Source organism: Eucyclogobius newberryi, unplaced genomic scaffold (genome assembly GCF_026437365.1).
Source record: "Eucyclogobius newberryi isolate DKJ021-1_F unplaced genomic scaffold, fEucNew1.0.hap1 SCAF_14, whole genome shotgun sequence".
NCBI lineage: Eukaryota > Metazoa > Chordata > Actinopteri > Gobiiformes > Gobiidae > Eucyclogobius > Eucyclogobius newberryi.
The window spans coordinates 27,302,052-27,328,822 of record NW_027315768.1 but is presented as its reverse complement, the minus strand read 5'-3'; the positions used below and the strand labels follow the sequence as shown (position 1 = coordinate 27,328,822).

The window sequence follows — 26,771 nt, the reverse complement described above, 5'->3', positions numbered from 1 at the left end:
GGGAAATAATGTCATGTGACTGGAAACCAAGAGTGACAGGAAATGCATTTCTCAACTAGAGCAAACACACCTCCTACTGTATATTCTTCTGTAGCATCATGTCATTGTTCTTTATTGATTTAGAAAGTGTTGCTCACAGTGTTTTAGCATACTAGCATGCACAGTGCATGAATGAGACTTCCCTCTCCCTCCTCTTTTTAAGTCTCAAAACCAACAAGCAGGTGTCTCTATCTCAGGGGTCCAAGTCCTCCCCTCTTCTTACCATTGTCCAGTAAGTAAAAGACTGGACTGTGGTGGCTGGCTCTCAGACTGGCCACAGGCTCGGGCAGGACACGGGGGTCATTGTGGAGGTAATGAACTGGAATCCAACAAAACACAGACAAACTGTTCAGGCTGAGTGAGGACACACGTATAACGAGCTGGACTGGCGTGATTGGCATGGAACTGGGAAGAAAAAACAGGGTTATAAGTATAGGAAGAGAAGTATTTCTATGTGAATACTGTGACCATGACACAGACTACAACAACTACTTTGAGAACTACGACTACATTTACAACACCAGAAAAAGTTAGGACACATACAGTAAGATATAGATCCAATGTACTTCTGTAAAGAGTCAATTGATGGTATACGTATATATGTGCCAACTTTTTGAAATTGTGACTACTACTACTACAAAAACTACTACAACTATGACAATTATGACTACTACTTCTACCACCAGACAACAGCAATACTTACGTGAAGTACTATACGTCTTTGCATCTTTATTTAAAGCTTTGTGATGATTGTTCAGACTACATTGCTACAGAAAATATCCCCAGAAATGATCATTGATTGTTTTAGATGTAGAGAATCCTCAAAAATCATGAGCTACTACAACAGTCAAATGAGACACTTAAATAGTGATATTTATTTAACGCTCCAGATACTTGACCCTCCAGAGTCGAAGTGTTGCAAGGAAAATGTGATTGCATGATTTTATCAAAAGTGATTTAATTGTGTATTATATGCTATTTATAAGTTTATCTACCGGTACTTTCTGTTGAACTTCAATGTCCCTTGAGCTATAAGAAGTCTGCTTTCACAGCAAACATACCAGATTCAGAGATGCACGGTAATATCGGTCACTGATTACATTTTCCACTGATAATTTTATCCAATCATTATAAGAGCAAAATAAATAGATTCAGCCAAGCTTTCTTCCTCACAGCGCCGCTGACTCTGAGCCCGGCTCCGCCTGCATATAGCAGGAAACCCAAGGACAAACATAATAATAAGGACTATCACAAAATAACAACATTAACATACCCATGTAGCACGCGAAATGAACGCAGGTCCAGCCTACAGTATATGAAACGTTAATCTATCTGATAGAACACAGATACTAGATTATTCAATTAGAAACAGGCAGATGTTGCTGACTCATAACGTGTCATCATTTGTTAAGCTTTAAATGGTATATCTGGGCTCATATAGCCTGATTTGAACACATTTAGACCTCAAAAGAAAATAATAATAATACAATAAAATAAAACATTTAATTATTGGTATTGGTCTCTAATTAGTAAACCTTCTTCCACTCATCTACTTGCATCTGAGCCCTAAAAAATATTGTTCCAGCTCCAATTTATTGACCCTGACCCTGGTTAATTCTAGCATCACAGCGACACCAATACAATACAATATAATACAACAACACATTTTCATATCACAGAACGACACCACCAGCAGTGACCCGAGGTGCCTCAGCTTGGCAGGAGCCCGCTCTACTATAACACTTAAAAATAGACACTTTCTTTCTGCAGTTTTGCCACTTAAGAGAGGCTTAGTACGTGCGACCCATTACACCACACTTCAAACTCTGTGAAAGTGAAGCTGAAATACCAATGGTGTCGCGTAATGAAATCGGACAGGGAGAACGCCTGGCCACTGCAATATGATCTCATACTGATTTAGAGCCTGCGATGTTTGCTCAAATAATCCACTTCCCACAAATTTAGTCATACTCTTCAGTGAAATTGGTCTGCAATATCTTTTCTTCTCAACTATTTCTTCTCAGTTAAATCTGTGGCTCAGCGTTGAATCAGTGTCATCACGCTGATCTAACAAATGCAGAAGCTCGTCTTGGATACGGACATTATCTGACTTCAGTTGCTACATGTGTCAAATAGAGAATCATAAAGTATCCATGTGGAAAATGATCAATGTTTTACATTAAAGCGCAAACATAAAATTCCCTGTAAACACGTTGGTCTTGTGATGGCACAAATAACCCAGCTGTTGTATTGATTGCAGATAAAAAAAAAAAAAAAAAAAAAACTCTTTCTTTATGTTCTGAGCTGTAGGGAGTGAAATAAATAAAATGTACGACTAATTATCAACATCAACTAACTACAAAGGTGTTTCATTGTGCTATTTATTTGTTGCAGCTTGTTGTAATGTTCAATGAGCAGTCCCCCAGGCAGGGAATAGAAAGACCCACAAACATTTGTTACAGAAATATAGGAATTACACTCAAGCACATTCACTATTTACACGCTCAATAAAATCTACCCTCTTTCACACACAGAGACAGACACATACAGAGCCCGTGCCATTAGAGCGTGGGACCTGAAGAGTCTAATCTCTGGGTGCTTTTGAGATGCTTCTTAGTTCCGTTTTAAAGCTCTGGACTGTTGCACAGAATATTCCACTGCGTCGTGGCCTTCACTGAGAAAGTGTCCAAGAGGTACGACGCAGTCATAAGGAGATGATAATCTTGTGGATCGTAAAAAATGTGCAGCCCGAAAACCTACAAAGTCACTTAAACAGCCAAGAGTCAAGCCATTTTGAATTTTGAACACCAGGCACAGATTAGAAAATAGTCTGACATTTTCAAGACTCAACATATGATGGTGTGTTTGTGGCTTTTAATCAAAAATCTTTAAGGCTTGTTTTGCGTTAAGGTTTATTGTGGCATAAAGTAGTTATAGTATAGTAGAAAGGTTTTAATGTGACAGGCCCACATGCACACACCAGGACTAAACCAGGACTAGAACAGGACCAAAACAAGTCTAAATCACACCTAAACCAGCTTTGAACCAGCACAAAACAACCACAACGTACCCTAAAGTATAAAAGTCTTTCACTATAGGCAAGTTCTCTTCAATATTCATTTGAAGAATCCAGTCCCATAATCTCATTGCCATCAGCAGTGGCTACAATATCATCACAGAAAACTTGGCACGACCCCTGACTGCCAAAATTGCAACAGTATTTCCTCCAAAACATTCACTCTCTAACTAACTAATTAGATCCTTCTTGGTGGCAGCAGCGTTGGCAGGTGGCAGTTCGAGGCCCCTTTGTAAACCAGCACCCATCCCTGCTTCGGTGACATGCCCTGAGCTAAATTTATCCCACTGGGTCAGACAGGTAGAGCTCCCCGGCATCTCTGTGCGTGAGTCAATCTGAAGTCACGCACATGGCACAGTGCAACACCCCCACTGCCCCCCAACCTTCAAAACAGACCTATGGGCACTGAACAGACCAAGCCAAGCAGCGAGACGGCGACAAGACCATCTACTGGACCCTTAATGACCGAGACAATCTGGGAAGATGTGTTTGAGGGAAAGGTGAGGGGGATAAAGCTGTAGTTATTGACGCATAGAGTGAGTTGGGAAGGCCGGTTCGCTTAATAAGCTGTCGACTACGTGTGTACGGCTCAGAAAAGGAACGAGATAACCAGCGTGGCACATAGCAACGAGCAAACAACACGCTTAATGGCAACAGAGAAGGACACGTGAACTCTGCACTTGTTGGTCAGCTACGAGACAAGCGACAAAATATAGACTTTGCCCATTTGGTGTTAATAGAGGTGTCCACGCAGGAGGAGGATTTTGGATTGATCTTATTTTTAATTAAGCCTGAACTTGATTTTTGAACTATGAAGTGGGAACACGGTTGAGTTTAAACTGTTAGCGCAGCCCACTTAGTCCTTTTTGTCACTCACTATTGACACAAAATCAAGTGAACTGTCAGGCAGTGTTGTCTCTCCATGATTCTCAGCAAACAATGTGCCTGTCAGTCATCAAAATGCTTTGCAAAATGGCGAGATTATGTTTATCAGTAAAAAAAAAAAGGAAGAAAACGTTCTCAATTATCTACATTTACAACAATCTAAAAAGGCATTTATCTAAACCAGAAGGAATTAAAACCAGGTACAGTGCCTTTAATCCCAGAGCAAACTAATTTAATCGTTAAAGCGTAGATAAAACCTTCTCTAGTCAGTCATGTTTGTTGCATGTTCTTGACTATCTTTTTATGATTTACATGTATATATTTCCCAACAAACTGGATAATACATGTACATGGGCAGGTCAGTGTGTCTTATTTTTACCAGCCATATAGTTTTCCTACTGTATATGTTTTCCTTTGCTGTTATGATGGCTTTTGCTGGAATGTTCCACAGTATTGCATTTATTTAAGCACAGGTGTTTTTATTGCTCACAAATACCTTGTCTTTCCATGAAGATAGATACAATTTGAATGCAATACTCTTTTGAATCTCGATATTTTATAGTATCCCGGCAGTTTACAAAGGCGAGCAGTGGATTAAAAAAATCCACAAATCTACGTACTATGTCACAGTTTGGGAAAATACAATTGCAGAACTAAGTAAGTAAAGAGCAGTGGGCGTGTATCGGTGGGGGATCTGGGCATCGGTGAAGCACAGTCTGTCAAAGCAAAAGTGAGTAAAGATGACGTAAACATGCATGAATCAGCCTAAATACTGCTTTAGGGGGTAATTGAGGATGGGAAACAATTAAAATATGGTTAAAAGCTCCTAAAAGTTAAATTTGCGGTATAGGGTCCTTTAAAACATGTCTTCAAATGTATTAGCTGAGATTTAATTAAGATAAGAGACAAGATAAGATATTCCTTTATTGTCCCACATGGGGAAATTTCATTGGTGCAACGCAGGTAGATACAGAGGTAGATACAGAAGAACAGATCACTTATAGGAAGTCTGAAAAACACTTTCAGTAGAAGATCTCCTATAAATAAAAACTCCCATAGACAAATAAATACATAAATACGTAAATATAAATTTATGTCTGACATAAATTATGTCAGACATAAGTGAAATGTCTGTAAAATAACCCACAAAAGTGCACAAATATCACCTTATTCATGTTTTTAGCAACATTTGTTTTAAACTATAAATGATATATTCACAATATCATCTAAAATTCTATATATTTTTGTGATTTAATAACATCTCCATGGAGATAAGCAGTTTGCGGGCCCGTTCCCTGCAAAGTTACATGACGAACATATTTCAATATACTCAGAACCTAATGTAGAAATTCTATTGTCCAAATGCCCAATGTGACTCCGCCTTTGTCCATCTAAAACATATTCTTTTATATTATATTTGACAACCCTCCCAATCTCTTAAAGTGACCCAGAGTTTTTATTACGACATGTCGAGCCGGATCTGTCGCTGTGGCTTTTATTCATCTCGGTCATTCAGCCTCTACATTTCGGTCTTCTGCCTCTGCGTCTCCAATTAGCAAATGACAGGAGGGTAATGGGACAAAATGACCATGACCCAGCCGTATAACAAAGCTTTCTGCAGCGACAGCAAAGAACACGTCGTCCTGCTTTTATCACCAAGTCTTTCTGCTCCAGCAACGGCAAATGTTCAAGAAGAATAACTCTCCATCACTTGACAATAACACAAGGAGGACAATGAGAAGGAGCATGATGAAAAAACACTATTTAATTGTGCTTTGGTCTAAAGGGAGGGCTCTCTCACACATTTCAGACGCACTACTATCCTTGTTTCTTCTTCAAGATTTTGTGGCTTGTATTTATTGAACTGGACAGCTGAAGTGTGACATGGGGAAAGAGAGTGGTGAGACATTCTGCAAACAGTTGAGCATCTTTGATTATCTATCATACATGACTTTACTCCATGTCTAGATCTTCACAAAAATATAACTAGCTTACTGTACTTAGATAAAAACAGGACCAATCAAGCATAAATGAACTACAACTAAGTAGGAACTAAACCAGAACAAAAAATGTCAAAATCAAGACATCTGGACTACACCTAGACCAAAATCGATATTAAAGGACTAAACCAGCTCTAGACCCGGACTAGACCCAGAAAGTAGTTTGAAATCTAGGGGTAAAAATCTACTCAGATTTAAACATTATCAGCAAAAGACTTATCCATGCGTTTGTCTCCAGTAGATTAGACTGTAACGGCCTGCTCACTGGCCTCTCCAAACGAGCTGTAAAACAGCTGCAGTACATCCAGAACGCTGCTGCTCGGGTCCTGACTAGAACCAGGAAGTATGATCACATTAGTCCTGTTCTCAGGTCTCTGCACTGGCTCCCTGTGGCTCAGAGAATAGACTTTAAAGCAGCTCTGCTTGTGTACAAGTCTCTCCATGGCCTAGCACCAAAGTACATCTGAGGACCTCAGGGACTCAGGGAATGTTCAAATCTAGCGTAAAACAGTTCTGTTGAGCTGTGCTTACGACTGGAAGGAAACGGTGTTATATTATGCATTCTCCCTTGTTTGAATTACAAATAAACTTGCCTTGACTCTAAAGGGAATCTACAGCTTTGAAAGCTTGTGTTTCTCGAGCGGCCGACACACACTACGGTTTGAAAACCTCTGGTCTAGACAGGTCTTTGTACATATAATGCCAAGAAAGAGATGTGGGTCTTTACACTCTAAATCCTTGACTTTATTACCAACTATTAATCAACAAAAGGATTGCAGCTAATGTCGATGTAGCTATGGAGCTATTGAAGATAATATAAAGGTTAGCACAAATCCTGTAGAAAAGGAAAGACCTGTTAAGCACCAAACAAATAGCTTCAGCACTTGACCAAACGACACTAATTACAGAGTATGCTAATGAGATATTTGTCCCTTGTTGGATTATGGGACCAGGTCTACCAAAATAACAACTTACAATAACAATTATTTGCTCTCAAACTTTTCATATTTGTCCAAAACAACTAAAACCAGGACCGCCCGAGGACTTGGACACACCACTGGGAGCTGTGTTTGTGCAGCACTGGACACTCGCAGGCTAAATCACTGGTTCATGTTTATTTACAAGGGTTTTGTGTGTCTGCTCCCTGCATATCTCTGTGCATATTCACCACAGACAGATGGACAGTATTCTCTCTGATCTCAAGACTGGCTGTTGCTTTCTGTACCAAGTGGTCACACAGAAACTGGTCAAACTGAATTTCAACATTCTACACCCTCAACCTGGAGTAGTATGTCTTTTAGGTAACAATTTCTTGTGTAATTGAAGTTATGATTCATCTGAGCTGCGCCTTGGGCAGGACGCCCTTTGAAAAAGAGATTATTAATCTCACGAGACATTGCTGGTTAAATAAAGGCAAATGATATAAACTTTTGTGAAATCTAATTGAGAATTGAATCTTATCTCATCAAATCGTATTTGTATTATTGAGATATAACTAATAGAGAAAGGACAACAACATAGGGATGCAGTTTTGATATACCAGTTTTGATATCTGTGCCGATGAAATATATTAGATCAGGTATCGATTACCTATCTTCCGATACTGATCTGATACTGCAACTTTTTGAGAACACAAACACATCTTTACCAACTATCACCCAGTAAATATGTCATACCTCATTATAAAGCTCAGAACCAACAGAATTATTTTACAATGTTTGCTGTTAAAGATATTCTAATAGATGTGCAAATCATATTATTGGCAAGTAGTTTTAAGGAAAGTTACATGTATCGCTTTGATTTTGGGTTTCGGCAGTTACAATTTTGCAGTTAATCAGGTTGAGACTTTCTATTTTAAACATGTATGCTTGAATTTAGAATTTAATGATGATTCACAGTATTTCTTTCACTTGAACATTCTTGTCCAGGTTTTCTAAACTCATTTGGCACATATTTTACAGGAAAGTCCCAAACTATAAAATTTTAAGCAGTTGCAGATGTTAGAGAAGCTCCCTTTCTCCCTGAACAAAATATACTGTTCCTTTTTCACCATTTGGGAAAGAAATATGAGTAAATAACCTCAGTTCCTCTTTTGTGGCTGCTGAAAAGCAGGTGGTTCATTCGTTCAAATGTTGTCTGCTATTAACATCTCATAGAAGTGGCACATTTAATTGATAACACTAGATTCTTAAGTCAGTTTTCGTTCTCATGTATTTTAGCTGTAGCAGAATGTTTTTGTGAACCAGTGTGGCTGTTCTCTTTGGCCTCTGGTATCAACAAGCCATTTTCTTTATACTGCAGCTCACTGGAGGCTCCCTTTATATGGACCTTCTTCTGTAAATATTAGAAAAACTTCTGGCTCAGCTCCCTCAAGGACAAATTCCTGTGTCGAGCTGCCCATGTAGTAGACGCTTCATTCAAGTAGGTTAGCAATTAATTCAATATCAAATTAACCTTGTTTAGCCTAACTACAAGCAAGATTGAACACTGCAATGATAAATGTTGTCAAAACTGTGCATGTGTTGAATCCTTTCATCAAGACAACAGCAACTTCTGATCCGACAAGTAAAACAAAAACGCAATTCTAACATTCACATCATATAGTAAGAAACGCCCTTGATCAACTATGAGACGTGGTGGGTTACACTGACAAACAAATTCAGATCACGGGACAGTGTCATTTCATTCAATGGGTCAATACCTCAGATGACACGGGGGCAGAACATTTTGGTCATTCACAGCTCTGCTCCAGCACTTTTCACAATTTGTCCTTTCCCTTCACATTTGTTGAAACTCTTTACACTAAACCGTGAGAGGTGCTGTGCCCTTTGCTCGTTTTTCAGATTGAGGAATCGTGTAACTCATTTCTGGCGCCGCAAACCAGGTCTTAATAAATATGTGATAGAGTACAAACACAGGGGACGGTGGCTTTATGTTCCTCCTCACACTTTCAACTCTCCTCCGAGACGAACCCTCAAACCAAAGTCAAGCTCCGCTCTCCGTCTAACAAATATTTAACTGACAGCGCGGCTCAAAGCCCCTCAATTATTAATCGTAGGTGATACGAATCAATATTTAAACACCACCGAGAGCTGCCCGAATCATGAGACCCAAAGTTGTGAAGTTATTATTATAAAAAAAAAAATACACAGCACCATTTAAATGTCATTAGCTTCAAGCAACCAGCGATTCATTCTGCACGATGTATTACACGATCGGATAGCGGCTGAATAGGAGATTCTGACAGGCAAGAAACAATGGGAAGAATACAAATCTAGCTATTATATTCTATGCACATGATCGATAAAAAGAAACAGAAAATCTATGCGTTTTTTTCATATGATATCTACCTTCTACATCGACAAAACAGCTAAATTTAGACATCAAACATCTGGCTAATATGGAAGCGTATGTACAAGTTCTTCTGCCGAAAGTGCAGTTTTGGCCGACGTCAAACTTGCCAAACTGTTTGCCTTTTTTTTCCTGGTTCTAACATAAATACAAGGACAATGAGTTGTTTAGAATGTTATGCCTGATCATCACGTACACAATTCAACTCCAAGCGTATTTGACAGGCCCTAAAATGTTTCCTCTGAGATGCAGAAAAAGTAAATCATGCTGACAAAAATGCTTCTACAACTTGCATCCAACGACTCATTCTAAAAACAAAAAGGGATGTTTGGAAGAAGAAATAAGATGCTCTTGTTGGTCGGGTTTCAGAGCAAAAGAGTTGAAAAATCGTCACAGCAATTAACAAGTTTAAATATTCGGTATTTTGAATGCTGAAAAGCACTCAAAATGGCGCTGATAAACACCCATGAATCGTGACGTTTCTGTATCTTCTTTAAATCAAAAGGTCACAATCCCACCTCACACATTTGAGGAAGCTGAGCAACTACAGAAGGACTTCAAAAAGAAAGAAAGTCAACATTCAGTAACCTCTATGCTCTTGTGAATGGTGGGATTTCTGTTGAATGTATTCGCGACGCAGATACAATTGAGATGAAAGTATTCCAGCGGCTCACAGCGAGGTCCGGTCCCTGCAGTGGTGCAAACGCTGGGCGAAGTATCCGTGTGCGACTGTGCGAGCGCAGTGGGTTTACCTGAGGTGGGCGAGCGGCTCCTCTCCATGTCGATGGACTGCTGGTTGTCAGAGAGTTCTGTAAGGCCTGGATCAAGAGAAGGGGGGAACAGGGGAGGAATAAAAGAAGAAAACGAGGGAAGATGAGGAGGAGGGAAAGGAAGATGGAGAAGAGAAGGAAGTAGGAGAGGAAGATGTAGAAGAGGAGGATGTAGGAGAGGAAGATGTAGAAGAGGAGGATGTAGGAGAGGAAGATGTAGAAGAGGAGGAAGTAGGAGAGGAAGATGTAGAAGAGGAGGAAGTAGGAGAGGAAGATTTAGAAGAGGAGGAAGTAGGAGAGGAAGATGGAGAAGAGGAGGAAGTAAGAGAGGAAGATGGAGAAGAGAAGGAAGTAGGAGAGGAAGATGTAGAAGAGGAGGATGTAGGAGAGGAAGATGTAGAAGAGGAGGAAGTAGGAGAGGAAGATGTAGAAGAGGAGGAAGTAGGAGAGGAAGATGTAGAAGAGGAGGAAGTAGGAGAGGAAGATGTAGAAGAGGAGGAAGTAGGAGAGGAAGATGTAGAAGAGGAGGAAGTAGGAGAGGAAGATTTAGAAGAGGAGGAAGTAGGAGAGGAAGATGGAGAAGAGGAGGAAGTAGGAGAGGAAGATGGAGAAGAGGAGGAGGTAGGAAAGGAGGAGGAAGAAGAGAAGAAGAGAAGGTAGGAAATGAGGAGGAAGAAGAGAAGGTAGGAAATGAGGAGGAAGAAGAGAAGGTAGGAGAGGAAGATGAAGAAGAAGAAGACGAAGAAGAAGAAGAGGAAGGTGGATAGGAAGATGGAGAAGAGGAGGAAGTAGGAGAGGAAGATGGAGAAGAGGAGGAAGTAGGAAAGGAGGAGGAAGAAGAGAAGGTAGGAAATGAGGAGGAAGAAGAGAAGGTAGGAGAGGAAGATGAAGAAGAAGAAGAGGAAGGTGGATAGGAAGATGGAGAAGAGGAGTAAGTAAGAGGGGAAGATGGAGAAGAAGAGGAAGAAGGAGAGGAAGATGTAGAAGAGGAGGAAGTAGGACAGGAAGATGAAGAAGAGGAGGAGGTAGGAAAGGAGGAGGAAGAAGAGAAGGTTGGAAAAGATGAAGAAGAGGAGGTTTAAAAGGATGATAAAGGGGAGGTAAAAAGTACGATGAAGAAGAGGAAGGAAATTACGATGAAGAAGAGGAGGCGGTAGGAAAGGAAGATGAAGAAGAGGAGGCGGTAGGAGAGGAAGATGAAGAGAAGAAGCCAAAAGTAGAAAAGGAGAAAGAGGAGTAGGGAGAGTAGGGAGAAAAGGAAGAGGGAGAAGACAAGTAAGAGGACGAGTTAGAAAAGGAGAAAGCGAGAGGGGATGAAAGCAGGAAGAGGAGGAGGGAGGAAGTAAAGGAGGAAGAAGAGGAGAAGGAAAAAGAAGGTAGGGAGGAGGAAGAGGAGAAGAGAGAGATGAGTAGGAGTGAGTGAAAAGGAGTAGCGTGGAGGATAAGGAGAAAAGGGGGAGCGTAGGAGGAGAAGAACAGAGAAAGAAATACAATACAAACAGTCCGTCAGTTCATGTTAAACGTAGCGGTCACACAGAGTCCAGTTGGATTTGATATCAGCCACTCTGCCCCTCAGACATAACAGACTGCTTATTACACCTTTATAACATTAACCAGCTACAATAACAACAACACTTATAGATGTTTTTAATCTTCTATACATATTCTATATTTTGTTCTAACATGTACCATTTTTGTTTCTAATTTGAGACAAAGCAAAACACAGGCAGATCAGTATTATGTAACTATGTATTGAACTATGCATCTATATCAGGAGGACACCATTGTACTGACACAAAAACGGCTTTTCAAAAAATGTTCCTGCAGAAATCACCCGAGCAATCAACCTCGTCTTATTAGTTATCCTAAAAAACAAAACAAAAAAGTACAATTTAAAAAAGGTGGCGCGGGGCAGAGTGACTGTAACTTGATGTGACCTGCACTGGCATCTGCTCATTAAATGTCAGGAGCTTATTTTGGAGGTTTAACTGCATTGTGTTCAAATGTCACCACGATCATAATCATCTGAGCACGGTCGGCGGCAGTGCAGATCTCATGACGGGGCGGCCGAGACACGGACTGAGCAACGACGACGACACGCACATCACATCGATCAAACGGTCAGTCGCATGCGTCAAGCACAGGCCGGACCACATACAAGTACTCGTGTGTAGGTTTCTATAACGATATTAGACGTGTTGGCTCGACCTCGATCTGAACGTGCTGTATATGAGCAGGAATGGAGTTACTAGGGCACTGTGGAACCTTTCTGGCGGCGCTCTGCTACGTTTCCACGGAGATGTTACGTGTTGACTGCTTTTATTCCTCGAAAACACCTTGAAAAACATGTGAGAAGACTTGCCTCTCCGCAGACATGACCTGTAACGTGGCCCTGCTTGTCTGGGTATATTTAAGTTAATGTCGTACTGCAGGGACGTCGTGGAGATACACCGTATTCCAGAAAAGTTCACAGTGCACCTTAAAGATTTACTAAACCTGATGAACTATACGGATATTTCAAGTTAAGATTAGATTTAGTTCCAGTAATTTTGACCCTGAAATCCCAGTTGAACCCTCAGGCAGAAATTGTTATTCAATAATATATAAACACATTTTTAAAACCTATATTTTTCTTTGTTATTTTACGTCTTCTTCTTCTTCTTCCAATGTTTCATGTTTGTTCTATTTTAAGGTTTAATGTATTCTGCATTTGTTTGACTTTCACGGTATGCTCTGGATCACCTGCTTGACTAACATGTATGAACAGTGTTATATAAATAAAGCTTATCGTCATTATTTCATGTGTTTTCTCAGCTCAGCTTTTTTTTTTAAACTAACATCATATTCCTCGCCTCTTTCCAGCAACTACAAACTCTTGGTGCTGTATAAAATCCATTTATCCAAGGCTAAGAGCACACATCTAAGCACGAATCGATGAGCAATACTTTATTCACCGGACAGAATTTGATTGTACAAATATACATCAGTGAGGCATATAATATTAATAAGTGGGCTTACTTTATCAGCTCTTTCTGCAAAGGACATAGTGTTGGACATGACTGGAATATAGCTTTTACTACGACAAAAACAACACCCGAGCTGCTTGGATCCAGTCATCTCCATCCTTTTGTCCTTTTGCTTCAGAGGATTTGTTTTTCACGTCACACACACAGCTCCTCCACATGGTTTGGGAGGGCCCTACTTACTCTGGTAGGATGTACGGATCCTTTTCTTTGAATCTGAGTAAAAGTTAGAGAGGCCGCGCATGCAAAACTCTGTCAGGCAGGCCCCGCATGCCCACAGCAGCCACAGTCACCGCGACGGGACGGGGGGGACGGGGGGACGGGGCAAAAAGTAAAAGATGATGAGAAATAAAAAGCGAAATCATGATCAAAATGGGATGAGTAGTAAAAGGCAGAGGGAAAATAGGTTAGGGGAGTGGGGGAGGAGAGAGAGAACATCAGGCTTAGAGTCCAAAATAAAGTGAGAGAAGCAGCAGTGAGTTAGTGTTAGGGAGGGACAGACCGCTACTGCAACACAAACCCAGAGTCAGCTACTTCAGCACAAACAGTTATTACACCACAGCATTTGTATCAATCGTATTATATTATGTGTCTGATTAGAAGATTCAAAGAAAGTACCGGTATATACACAAATAAGCCAATTATTTATTTTGACGCTATGGCAGCTATCTACACATGTTAAATAGTATTAATAATATTATTAATTATCAAATACATACAATATACATTATTTTTAGATTTACATTTTACTGGTGCTAATTTAACCTGTTTCCAGAAGGTCCTATTTTTCCCTAAACTGAAGCTGTTTCTAAACCCTTTTGAGTACAAACAAAGGGCTGTACTTTTGTCAAGCTGGACTAGTTTTGACATTTACTCTAATTATAAGTTGTCACAAACTCTGCACAGATGAATATCAGATTCTAAATCCTGCCTGGATTTTCTTTTGTTGACCCGTGAAGCAGGTGTCTGGAGGTCTTAGTGACACTACATTGAGCATTTGTTGGGTCTTGACTATTCCTTTTTAAAAGCGAGGCTAATTTATATTCAAATTTGATTGAGGTAAGTAAAAAGTAAAAAAAAAAAAAAGTCCAGGCAGGCAGCCAATTAAATTGTTCTGCATTTTAAGGTTGTTATTTTTTCATTTGTCGATTTGCACAACAAACTGCCCTTGATTCATCCCAGAATTTGATTTGACTGGAAATAAGCTTTCTTTTCATGTTTAACTTGCCCAGCAGCTTGATAGTTTCCTTTCATCAGATGGTGGACAAAAAGGAATACATTTGAAATAGTCGGAGGCACACGGATGAGTTTTATTCCAGTTATGAAAACACAATCATGGTAGATGTGTATGTGCTAAATTACTTGCAACATACATAGCATTGGACAGTCTTCCTGATGATGTGAGACCGGCCTCTACTCTGACAATGTTAAAATATAACTGAAAATTGTTTTGTTTAGCTGTGCATATCTTATTGATTTTAGAGGCCAAACTCAAAGTCATTTAAAAAAAGGGGAGTCAAAAAAGGTTAAGAGCGAGAGTAGTCAATAACAAGCACTTATGCAACAGTAAAAAGGAAGTGCTGGTTTCCAAAAGCCAAGAGTGCTTCTTAAAAAACTGTCAAGGATTCATTTTTAAGGGATTACATAAATCGGCTACATATTTAAAGACTAAACCTTGGTTAGTCAGGGTCACATTAACTTCACTTTTTTAATGCTGAGATGAATATTCTTATAGGAGAAAGTGTGTTTCAGAGACCTCCACCAAAAGTAGAAGACAAAAGGGACATAGGACAAGGGTTGGTACATCTTTCATTACATGTCTATGCTCAAGCAAGAATACATAAAGACATAGAAATATATAAGACAACATGCATATAATGCAAACATGAGATGCAGCCTGTTACATGCACCTGGTACCATTGTGCAGACAGGCAGACAAACAGACAGTGTTTAGCATTGTGACTGTGTCTGTGAGTGTCAGAGAGAGGACAGAGATAGGTGGGTTGAGATTTTTTACATACTTGCTTCTTAATCAAAACAAAAAGGGTCAAATGTGTCTAAAATGTTTTGTATTCCTGAGAGTAAGCTCAACTGCATTTTAAACTAAATCCCTTCTCTCGTAGCCAAACCATCAATAACTTTGAAGACTGATTTGCATGTCATTACAATAAACTAATTATTAACATTTTAAACCTCTGCAAAAGCCCTTGACCTAATCTGATCTAAGATTTAATCCTCTTTAACTACTTAATGCAGTGATTTTAATCAATGCGCTATAATTGTAATTAAATCAACAATATGGATAGTGTTCTTGACAGACTAGGCCACCCCAGTGTGAAGGAGAAAAAAGGACAGCAGAATATGTAATGAACGCATACGTGACATCAGTGTGTGTACATGTACTGCATGTACTATCAGTATTTGAAGTATTTGTGTGTGAGTGATACCTGAGGTGGACTGTCTGTTCCTTCGAGGGGAACGGGTAAGGCGTTGATAGGGGTCTGAGGATCCGTAGAGGTCCAACGTCGACATACACAACAAAATGGTTTTCTGCAAATAGTCCACCACGGCCAGGCCATTGCAGTTCCCAAACGCCAGGCTGGAGGCGGGTGAAAGAGAGTGAAAACAAGCACGCAGAAAAGGAGAGTTAATAATAAGAGACCTTCACACCTCTAATCAGGCTTGTTGACACTGAAAGCAAATCAACACCTGCAATTTGTTGTAATTATAATGATCAAAAGCCAACTTGTATCTAAAACTGCAGTAGGCTTTAGGACAAATAACTTTTAATAGCTATCAATTTCATCAGAAAAATGTGAAAATTTGCACCGTTCAAACTGAAGCACTACAATGGCACAACAAAATATGAAATGTTTGCTGTGTCGTTGTAGTCTACAATCAGAAAAGTTCAATGCAACATAATCATTTTACAGCAAGAAAAGCCCCACACAAACCCAGTGTTCCTGATTAAAGGTGCACTATGTAACTTTACTCATGATGTGCCAGAGAGCTGTTATTTGTTTATTCCATCTTTATTAAGGACACATGTGCAGTTCATTGCTAAGAAAATAGAAATAAAATGTTTAGAATACTGTAAATAAGTAAAGATACAACAACATTTATAGTATATTAAAAGGACAGAAAAGTACAGGAAGTCTTCATCATTATTATTATTATTATTTTAGGTGAACCTCACTGAACTTATCTCGAGACAAATCAAAGTCTGTACAACTACATTCGAGCAAACTCCATGTTCAGCAAACATCTGACTTCAGCAGAGCCTCAGAGTCATTATGTGCAACTGTTAGTCTCAGTAGATGCCGCCACAGCTGGGCTATTTTCAAAGTAGAGCAGAATGACATTTACAGAGCACATATTAAATCTCCTGACCAGCATATTAGACTGGCCGCAAAATGTTCCACTATAGCAATGAACTTGTATATCTTGCATTTATTCAATTACAGGGTTTTTTGTTGTAACTGTAACTTAATATGGCGGGGCCACCTGCTTGTCTCTATACAGTGTGGAATATTCAAGTAGATGGGAAACCCTGCACTAGGAAAGCTGTAGTACAGGGGTGGGCAATTATTTTCCTCCGAGGGCCATATTCAAATCCAGGCAAGTAGCGGAGGGCAGGCCCGCGATCATTGGTGTGAAAAATAAACAATCTAAAAAATTAAATGTCAAATAAAATATGTGACGCACCTATATTCTGTCAAATACAGGCTATTTGAATCTATTATTTAATTTCTTTCATGTCATATTTATTAAGGATACAAGTACAGACAGATACCTAAGGGCAAAAAAAGAAGGGAAAAAAACAACTTTTTTTTTTTTTTTTTATATTACTTGGCATGTTTGGCGGGCCGGATTATAAAGATAAAAGGGCCACATGTGGCCCGCGGGCCGTAGTTTGCCCACCCCTGCTGGAGTATAAAGGTGAAGGTACACATCATTGACCCGGAAGGTAAATTTGTCCTCTGCATTTGACCCATCCTTCCGTGTGGCAGTGGTAAACATGTGGTAAACATGTGGTAAACATGTGGTAAACATGTAGTAAACATGTGGTAAACATGTAGTAAACATGTAGTAAACATGTGGGAAACATGTAGTAAACATGTGGTAAACATGTAGTAAACATGTAGTAAACATGTGGTAAACATGTAGTAAACATGTGGTAAACATGTGGTAAACATGTGGTAAACATGTAGTAAACATGGTAAACATGTGGTAAACATGTGGTAAACATGTAGTAAACATGTGGTAAACATGTAGTAAACATGTAGTAAACATGTGGTAAACATGTAGTAAACATGTGGTAAACATGTGGTAAACATGTGGTAAACATGTAGTAAACATGGTAAACATGTGGTAAACATGTGGTAAACATGTAGTAAACATGTGGTAAACATGTAGTAAACATGGTAAACATGTGGTAAACATGTGGTAAACATGTAGTAAACATGTGGTAAACATGTAGTAAACATGTAGTAAACATGGTAAACATGTGGTAAACATGTGGTAAACATGTGGTAAACATGTAGTAAACATGTAGTAAACATGTGGTAAACATGTGGTAAACATGTGGTAAACATGTAGTAAACATGGTAAACATGTGGTAAACATGTGGTAAACATGTGGTAAACATGTAGTAAACATGTGGTAAACATGTAGTAAACATGGTAAACATGTGGTAAACATGTAGTAAACATGGTAAACATGTGGTAAACTTGTGGTAAACATGTAGTAAACATGTGGTAAACATGTGGTAAACATGTAGTAAACATGTGGTAAACATGTGGTAAACATGTGGTAAACATGTAGTAAACATGTGGTAAACATGTAGTAAACATGGTAAACATGTGGTAAACATGTGGACTCACAGGCCGTAGGCAGAGTTGATGTCCACACTGGTGATCTGCTGAGGAGGCTCTCCGTCCACCCACTGCAGCTGGACGACCAGCTCGGCTTGGTATCCAGGGGGCACCCGTACGGAGCGCTCCTTCACCCTGAGAACGATACAGGAATGAAAAAGATGTTTTAATTATTTATTATATTATGAGTTTATGAGCTCTGAACCCCGATAAAATGGATGCGTCTGCAACAGAAAGGTGCTGAGCGTAAAACCTATATCATGCAGTAAAGTTTTAAATCATTTCTTTGTATAAACATTGACATCTGACCTCTGCATCATTAGATAGATAGACAAACAGATACTTAACAGATAGTAAATTCAGGTTCTGCTGCGGCCTTTTTTTTATAGGAGCTTAAGGAGGTGTGAGGTAGTATCAGTAGATTGTGTATCAGGGCAGTTTGAGGAGAGTAAAAACACTCCGGACAAAAGACTCCTCCAAGTTCATCAGCATCACAGCCAATATTTGGTGTAAAAAAGTCTGTAGAATTCCAAAGGTCCATAACATTTTCATTTCACACACTCACAAAACTGTACTTCCACTTTCAAAAACTACTTAAAGGCGCAATGGACGATTTTTCGGCGATTTGAGAACGCAGGTGGAAGTGCACATGCCACTCCCCCGTGCGGACTGAAACAACACACACGTGCGTTTGTTTATGAGCGCGACCGAGCGCATCGCATCGCTCGTCTCCTGTAGATTTCCGTCTTTTATGAGTCAACTCGAACAGTCTTTCTCCGTCTTTATTTTGTCCCGTACACTGAGGGAACTATATTATGATAGATCAATGCGCTTAGTCACGCAGAACCGTGTTGCTCTCGGGGGACGAGCCACACGAGGCTGCAGGTGAGCAGTAGGTGCGTTTTATGATTGATACGTGGCAGGACTAATGGGCAGTCCATGCCACGAGGAAATAAGACTCAGATTTGGGCCAAAAAAATCGTCCATTCAACCTTTAAGAGGATACAATAGGATAGATAGTTCTTGGTAATGTTTGTATTCTTCATTTTTTGTCTTGTAAATAGTAGTATGAATATGAAAGTAACATTACTTTACAGCTGAGTAATAACATGGTAATAAGAGAGTACTTATGATAATTAAAAGAAACAACAGACATTGTACTTCGGTGCAATGATTTACCCTGAAAGTAAACTGTAAATTACCAAGGAACATGTTTAGTTTGGTTAATCGTCAAGTTAACGTTATTGAACAATTTATGACAACCTTTGCGACTGTGTTTAGATATGCACTTTTATTACTGGCAAGGTTAAGAACAAAGTATACACGCGGTTCACTTTTCACGGTCTCGCTGCTACACGGATTTGCATCATGCATTGTGTTCTGCATTCTGATTGGCTAAACAGTCTCTCCGCGTCTTCTCTACCTGTGTGTCAATAACGTTACACCGTTATTGACACCCACAACGTCGACAAAACGTTCTGCACTGACAAAGGTGTTATTCCAAATGATAACTCCACTTTAGGTTTGGTTCATTTATTTAGCGAACACCACGTTCACGTTAGCCAACTCAACAACGTCTCCCTCGGTCCCACCCAGACACGTAATACAGGTAAACAGAACAATATCGCCCCCTAGCTGTCAGGCATGAGAAGTGAAACTTAGAGAAGTGAAACTAACAAAAGGCACTTGCGGTCGGGCCCAAAAGGCAGAGGAAGATGAAACTATCGTAGAAAAAGTTAAACTTAAAACAGCAACAAACGTTTATACAGTACTTTTATTTGTTAAACAAATGCTTGGGCCTGTAAAAAGGTTTTGTTCCATGCTTTCAATGTTTTATGGAGTATTTCATTGTATAATAACTGTAAAAAAATAAAGGTTTCTACTTCACAGATTTCGCCTATCGCGGGTTCTTTTTGGACCGTAACCCCCGCGATAAACGAGGGATCACTGTATTTCAGAAAATGTTTGTAGAAGCTTTAACTACAGGGTTAAGCAGACAGAAAATTACGTTAAGTTAAAAAATTGCAGTTATTGCTATTTGCCTATTCAAATTTGACTCAAATTGTGATTTTGATTTGATGGTGATATATCTTGCAGGAACAGAAGTAGTCTTGGTCTTACTTGAGGCAGCTGTCCTTCATGCCCTCTGGAGTCCCTCCTCGGGGGCTGGTGGCGTGTGGGTGGTGCGGCTGAGGGGAGTGGGACCCCGGTTCAGAGAAACACGGGTTGTTCTCCGTCTCTGAGGGGGAGATGACGTCCTCGGCCTCACACTGGAGACTTACCTCCAGCGCCTGGCAACACAAACAAAGCAGTGTGAAGTTATTAGGATTAATACAGATTGGTATTGACGTTTGCGCATCGATCCACATTAGAGTTTCTTGGATCTACTTTTCTTGGGAGTTGAAAGCGCAGAGTTTTGTAGTGAGAACATAATCACGAAGCTAAAACTGTGTTACAGAATTCAATACAAACCTAACAAAGAATATGTGGTTCATATCACAGCATAAACATACATCTGTGTCTAAAAATGAATAGGACAAATAATTGGAAAACCAGACATTAGTAACACTTATTCCTGCTGAATTGGCCCAAATGATCATGGGCAGTAGTTTAAAAAAAAAAAAATCAATCTAATTCTACCACTTTATCCATCCATCTTCTTCCGCTTCTCCGTGGCCGGGTCGCTGGGGCAGCAGTCTAAGCAGGGACTTCCAGACGTCCCTCAACCCAGAAACTTTCTACAACTATAACCTTCATAAAATCAAACGTTCGAAGCCATGTCTATCTATCCATCTGTATGACTCACTGTATTGACCACCAGTCTCACCAGTCTAGGGTCCTCCGCTTCAAATATCACCCTTGGGAAAAGAAAAGTTTGGAAACTACTGGTCTATTCAGTAAATGGTAGAAAATATTGCATTGATTTGGGTGCTTTTATATTAGTCCTAGTTTGAGCCCACTTAACGCTTGCACATACACCACATCTAAACTGGAACTGAACCAGGGGGAAAAAATGGGCTAAACCAGTACTCAACCAGGACTAGAACAGGACCAAGCCTTTCACAAGCAGCACATATAGGTGATCTTTGGGTGCTGCCCTAAGCTCTTCTCTTGTGGGGTGTGTCCAAGATTTAACGCGCACCTTAAATAAATAAAGAAATGTGAAGCAAAAGCCTGTGGTTGAGCACACGGAGAGTTACGCAGGGCGTTCTCCATCGGCACCAGAGGCAGCAGCACAAGGATTATCTTCTCCTCAGGACAAACAACCAACCGACCCGCACTTAGCACTCGGGCCTTGGAAATATAAGCTCCAGGTGGGAAAAATGGGCGTGACTGTGTAAAAACAACCGCTCGCTCTGCATTTGAGCCGGCTGAAGCCTGTCGGGATGTGTATGCTTGTAAAGGGCTTATGTGTACATCAGGACTAAACTGGACTAGGACCATACAAGGAAAAGTCTGAACACACCCTTGATATGGCCATTGTTTGGTCCTGTTCTAATCCATTTTTTTTAAGCCTCTATACCAAAAGTATTGAAGATACTGCAGTGTTTCCTCTGGACCCAGAGTTGAATGTCCCGTGACTGCAAAAAACATTATTAAATGTGTATATAATTATATTAAAATAATAGGCATACTCATTATTATCCCTTTTTGCAATGATTACACATTGAACTTAAAAATATAATAGTATTTTTGCCTTGAATGGGGTTCCGATCCATTAACACCACTAACCAGCGCATTAGCTTCCCTTTGCTGCTCACAACAACAGCAACAACAGCAAACCATGTAAACCACAAGAAATGATTCACTAAAAAGAGCGCTAATATCCCATTCATTTCTCCTGTATTTGCGGCCTCACGTACGACTCCTTCTGTGTGTGTTTGTGTGTGTGTGTGTGTGTTTGTGTGTGTTTGTGTGTTTGTGTGTGTGTGTGCGTGTGTTTGTGTGTGTGTTTGTGTGTGTGTTTGTTTGTGTGTGTTGTGCATGCGTGAGTGTGTGTGTGTTTGTGTGTGTGTGTTTGTGTGTGTGTGTGTGTGTTGTGCATGCATGAGAGTGTGTGTGTGTGTGTGTCGTGCATGCGTGAGTCTGTGTGTGTGTGTCATGTATGCGTGTGTGTTTGTGTGTGTCGTGCACGTGTGTGGGTGTGTGTCGTGCATGCGTGAGTGTGTGTGTCTTGCATGCGTGAGTGTGTGTGTCGTGCATGCGAGAGTGTGTGTGTCGTGCGTGAGTGTGTGTGTGTGTGTGTCGTGCATGCGTGAGTGTGTGTCGTGCATGCGTGAGTGTGTGTTGTGCGTGAGTGTGTGTGTGTGTGTTGTGCATGCGTGAGTGTGTGTGTCGTGCGTGCGTGAGTGTGTGTGTGTCGTGCATGCGTGAGTGTGTGTGTGTGTGTGTGTGTTGTGCATGCGTGAGTGTGTGTGTTTGTGTGTGTGTTTGTGTGTGTGTGTGTGTGTGTGTTGTGCATGCATGAGAGTGAGTGTGTGTGTGTGTCGTGCATGCGTGAGTGTGTGTGTGTCGTGCATGCGTGAGTGTGTGTGTCATGTATGCGTGTGTGTTTGTGTGTGTCGTGGACGTGTGTGGGTGTGTGTCGTGCATGCGTGAGTGTGTGTGTCGTGCGTGAGTGTGTGTGTGTCGTGCATGCGTGAGTGTGTGTCGTGCATGCGTGAGTGTGTGTGTGTGTGTCGTGCATGCCTGAGTGCGTGTGTGTGTTGTGCATGCTTGAGTGTGTGTGTGTGTGTGTGTGTCGTGCATAAGTGAGTGTGTGTGTGTGTGTCGTGCATAAGTGAGTGTGTGTGTGTGTGTGTCGTGCATGCGTGAGTGTGTGTCGTGTATGCGTGTGTGTTTGTGTGTGTCGTGCACGCGCGTGTGTGTGTGTCTTGCATGCGTGAGTGTGTGTGTGGTGCATGCGTGAGTGTGTGTGTGTGTCGTGCATGCGTAAGTGTGTGTGTGTGTGTGTGCCGTGCATGCGTGAGTGTGTGTGTCGTGCATGCGTGAGTGTGTGTGTCGTGCATGCGTGAGTGTGTGTGTGTGTGTCGTGCATGCGTGAGTGTGTGTGTGTCGTGCATGCCTGAGTGTGTGTGTGTCGTGCATGCCTGAGTGTGTGTGTGTGTGTCGTGCATGCCTGAGTGCGTGTGTGTGTGTGAGTGTGTGTGTCGTGCATGCCTGAGTGCGTGTATATGTGTGAGTGTGTGTGTCGTGCATGCCTGAGTGCGTGTGTGTGTGTCGTGCATGCGTGAGTGTGTGTGTGTGTGTGTCGTGCATGCGTAAGTGTGTGTTGTGCATGCCTGAGTGTGTGTGTGCGTGAGTGTGTGTGTCGTGCATGCCTGAGTGCGTGTGTGTGTGTGAGTGTGTGTGTCGTGCATGCCTGAGTGCGTGTGTGTGTGTGTGAGTGTGTGTGTCGTGCATGCCTGAGTGCGTGTGTGTGTGTCGTGCATGCGTGAGTGTGTGTGTGTCGTGCATGCGTAAGTGTGTGTTGTGCATGCCTGAGTGCGTGTGTGCGTGAGTGTGTGTGTTGTGCATGCCTGAGTGCGTGTGTGTGTGTGAGTGTGTGTGTCGTGCATGCCTGAGTGCGTGTGTGTGTGTCGTGCATGCGTGAGTGTGTGTGTGTGTGTCGTGCATGCGTAAGTGTGTGTCGTGCATGCCTGAGTGCGTGTGTGTGTGTGTGAGTGTGTGTGTCGTGCATGCCTGAGTGCGTGTGTGTGTGTGAGTGTGTGTGTCGTGCATGCCTGAGTGTGTGTGTGTGTGTCGTGCATGCGTGTGTGTGTGTGTCGTGCATGCCTGAGTGCGTGTGTGTGTGTCATGCATGCGTAAGTGTGTGTGTGTTGTGCATGCCTGAGTGTGTGTGTCGTGCATGCGTGTGTGTGTGTGTGTGTCGTGCATGCGTGTGTGTGTGTGTCGTGCGTGTGTGTGTCGTGCATGCCTGAGTGTGTGTGTGTGTATGTGTGTCGTGCATGCCTGAGTGTGTGTGTGTATGTGTGTCGTGCATGCCTGAGTGCGTGCGTGTGTGTGTGTGAGTGTGTGTGTGTGTGTGTCGTGCATGCGTGTGTGTGTGTCTCTGTGTGTGTGTGTGTGTGTGTGTGTGTCGTGCATGCGTGTGTGTGTGTCTCTCTGTGTGCGTGTGTGTGTGCGCGCTTGACGACGGCCCTTCCGCTTCTCCTCGCTCTTTTGCTGCAGCGGAGAGAGCGACAGCAGCAACACACGAGACCTTGAAAGAAAACGCTAACAAACGAATACAAATACCACCAAATACGTGCTATAATGTTTAATGCTACACACAAGCTTATTCTCAGTCTATGGACGATCTGAAACGTGTCCGACCTCCACAGAGGCAGGGTCGGGGGACATTTAAATGAGCGAACACTGTACTGAATGAAAGCAGAACTACTCCCTGTATGTTTTGAGACCATGACATCATTGCCTTGTGGAATCCGTAAACGACCAATGGCAGACTTTCACTCACCACTATCTGCGCGTTGGCGTCGTACTTGCTGAATCGGTACAGGATGATGTGCGCTGAGATGCCCACAACACAGAAGATCCGGCTTTGAGGGCACCAGCTGACCATCTGAACGACAAACGGGTCGTCCTCCCCGCTGTCTCCGCCCTTCGGCTTCTCAAACACTTTAGACGTCTTCATCTTGTACAGCATCTGCAGTGTGACTGAAAAGGTGAGAAGGAGATTTAGCTTTGAGCACTTCGGGAAACCATACTATTACGAACACCGTTGCTTCAAAATGGACAGTAAAACAAATGTGCAACTTGATGGCCAGATGTATAACTTATCTTACTGTGTTGGAAGACGTTTTCGTAGAATGTAGAAGATAAAAAGGATAAGCAGAATCACTTACATACTATTTATGTGATATGTGGTATGTACTGTATGTATATCATGCCTTTTTGTTTGTATGATGTGTGACTGTAGACGATACACAATACTCTTTTCAAATACACAGATATGTACATTGTTGTACCCAGTTTGTGTTTTATGTATCAGAGAATTCAGCAATTTATTTATAATGATTATTTTTTCATTAATGGAAGCAGTCTGTAAACATCTGTGCATTAATGTTAGTGTCATGTAAGCCCAAGAGGCCGGGCACGTACATGATACACAACCAATTCATGTCGAGTTCATCCAATTACATTTACGTCATAATAAGATGTGACAAAATCTTGTTTTGGTGCTTGAACTATGAGAATGGATAGTTAGTATTACATTCTATTGATTTAGTGCAAACATCTCCAACCCACATAATGCGCTGTATTTATTGTCAATATTACTTGGGGCCACATTTGTTGCTGTCCATTTAATTGAGCCACCTTTTATGGAAAATGTACTTCTCACACTATTAACTGTTTTGAATATTTGTGTTTATTTCAGCAGTGCTTCAGATACTTTTTACTTTGTCAAATATTTCCGTCTATTGCTTGGAAATACTCAAATCTGTGCATTAATGAAGCCTGCGTAAATTCAGCCTGGAAGACCTAACTCCATCCTTTTACATCAAGGCCACCATGGAAGGACCCCTCTCCCCAGCGCCATCATCGCACTCAAGCGGGCGTGGCCTGTCCGTCTGTGAGAGTCAGATCCCTCACTTCACCATGGACTCTCCCAGGTTTCTGCGCTTATCCCAAAGAGGTTATGCAGTTTTTCCTGGCCAAAGAAGTAGGGTGAAAGGTCAGGGGGCGTCTGCACCATGGCCCTCGCACCTGCTCCTCATCCCCAATCAACGCTCCCAGTGACTCCTCCCTGCTCCCAATCAGCACCAGGCGGTCACATTTAAGCGCTCAGGCAGATGGCTCGGCCGCTCAAACCGTACTGCGACCCACCACCTCCCCAGCTCCTCCTCTACATTCTCCTCATCCTCTACCTCCTCTTCACATCTACCACCACCAGTCTCCAGGCTCCGGGGGGAGACATCTAAAACAAATAGATCATGGAGTGCCCATGATTGCAACGTCTTCCGCCGGGGTCTGAGCGCCAAATAGCTCTCGAATAAAGCTTGCTCAACAGTCCATTCTCGTGGTCTCTTTGTCTCTCCAGGGTGAATTATTCTACTGATGCTTTCCATGCGTTTGACACTGTTTCTCGTGGTGCACAGGTCGCAGATCCATCACTGTTCTGTTTGCCCGGGTGGACTGGCCCTTTTTGGCCCACAACAGATTGAGACACTGGTGCCTTTGAATCTACAAATCTATTCTTGGGTTGGTGCGTCACCGGACACGAGCAGAGCTGGGGAAAAAGGCTTTTGGATTTGCTTTTTTTTCTTGGAATTAATTCAAGCGGGAGTTTAAATTAGAAGTACTTTTAAATGAACATGAAGCGGCTATCAGTCTGCAAATGATGCCACTTTATGCTGATTTACTGTGAGTGTAAATGTGAATTGTTGCTGTGTTATTGTTGTGCTCATGTGCTGCTGCCTCTTGGACATGTTTCTGGTTAAACAAATGCAAAGTAAAAAAAACTAAAAACCTCATGTGCATTTACTTGTTAACAATGTTTTCCTAATAACATTTACTTCAGACATAAGCACAACATCATACCTTTCTTCTGTTGTATAATTAGAAACACACAACTGCTTTTAGTGCACTCACTTGCAGACGCGTCCCAAAACTTGATCGATCCATCAGCATGCCTGCGCAAAGAGAAATGATTTTATGTCAGGCCAAAATTACTAATGCAGCAGAGAGGAAAGTAGAAGAAAATGCGGCACAGTTGAGGCCGTTGCTTGCTGTGAAAATCACTACCATAAAAG

At 41.4% G+C, this 26,771-nt stretch overlaps 1 protein-coding gene across 6 annotated transcripts in view; it reads right to left on the bottom strand.

The window, feature by feature from the left end:
• Window positions 1–26,771, bottom strand: part of stxbp5l (syntaxin binding protein 5L) — a 209,402-nt gene that overhangs the window by 26,068 nt on the left and 156,563 nt on the right. For 3 of the 6 annotated variants that reach the window (XM_072445162.1, XM_072445164.1, XM_072445166.1), the window contains exons 14-20: window positions 26,611–26,651; window positions 24,476–24,675; window positions 20,140–20,309; window positions 18,028–18,153; window positions 15,592–15,743; window positions 13,328–13,396; window positions 10,104–10,169 (exon numbers count right to left, since the gene is read on the bottom strand). In XM_072445162.1, coding sequence (XP_072301263.1) covers window positions 10,104–10,169; window positions 13,328–13,396; window positions 15,592–15,743; window positions 18,028–18,153; window positions 20,140–20,309; window positions 24,476–24,675; window positions 26,611–26,651 — 824 coding nt within the window. The remainder of the gene's footprint in view (window positions 1–10,103; window positions 10,170–13,327; window positions 13,397–15,591; window positions 15,744–18,027; window positions 18,154–20,139; window positions 20,310–24,475; window positions 24,676–26,610; window positions 26,652–26,771) is intronic. The other 3 variants (XM_072445163.1, XM_072445165.1, XM_072445167.1) reach the window with 1 other exon arrangement.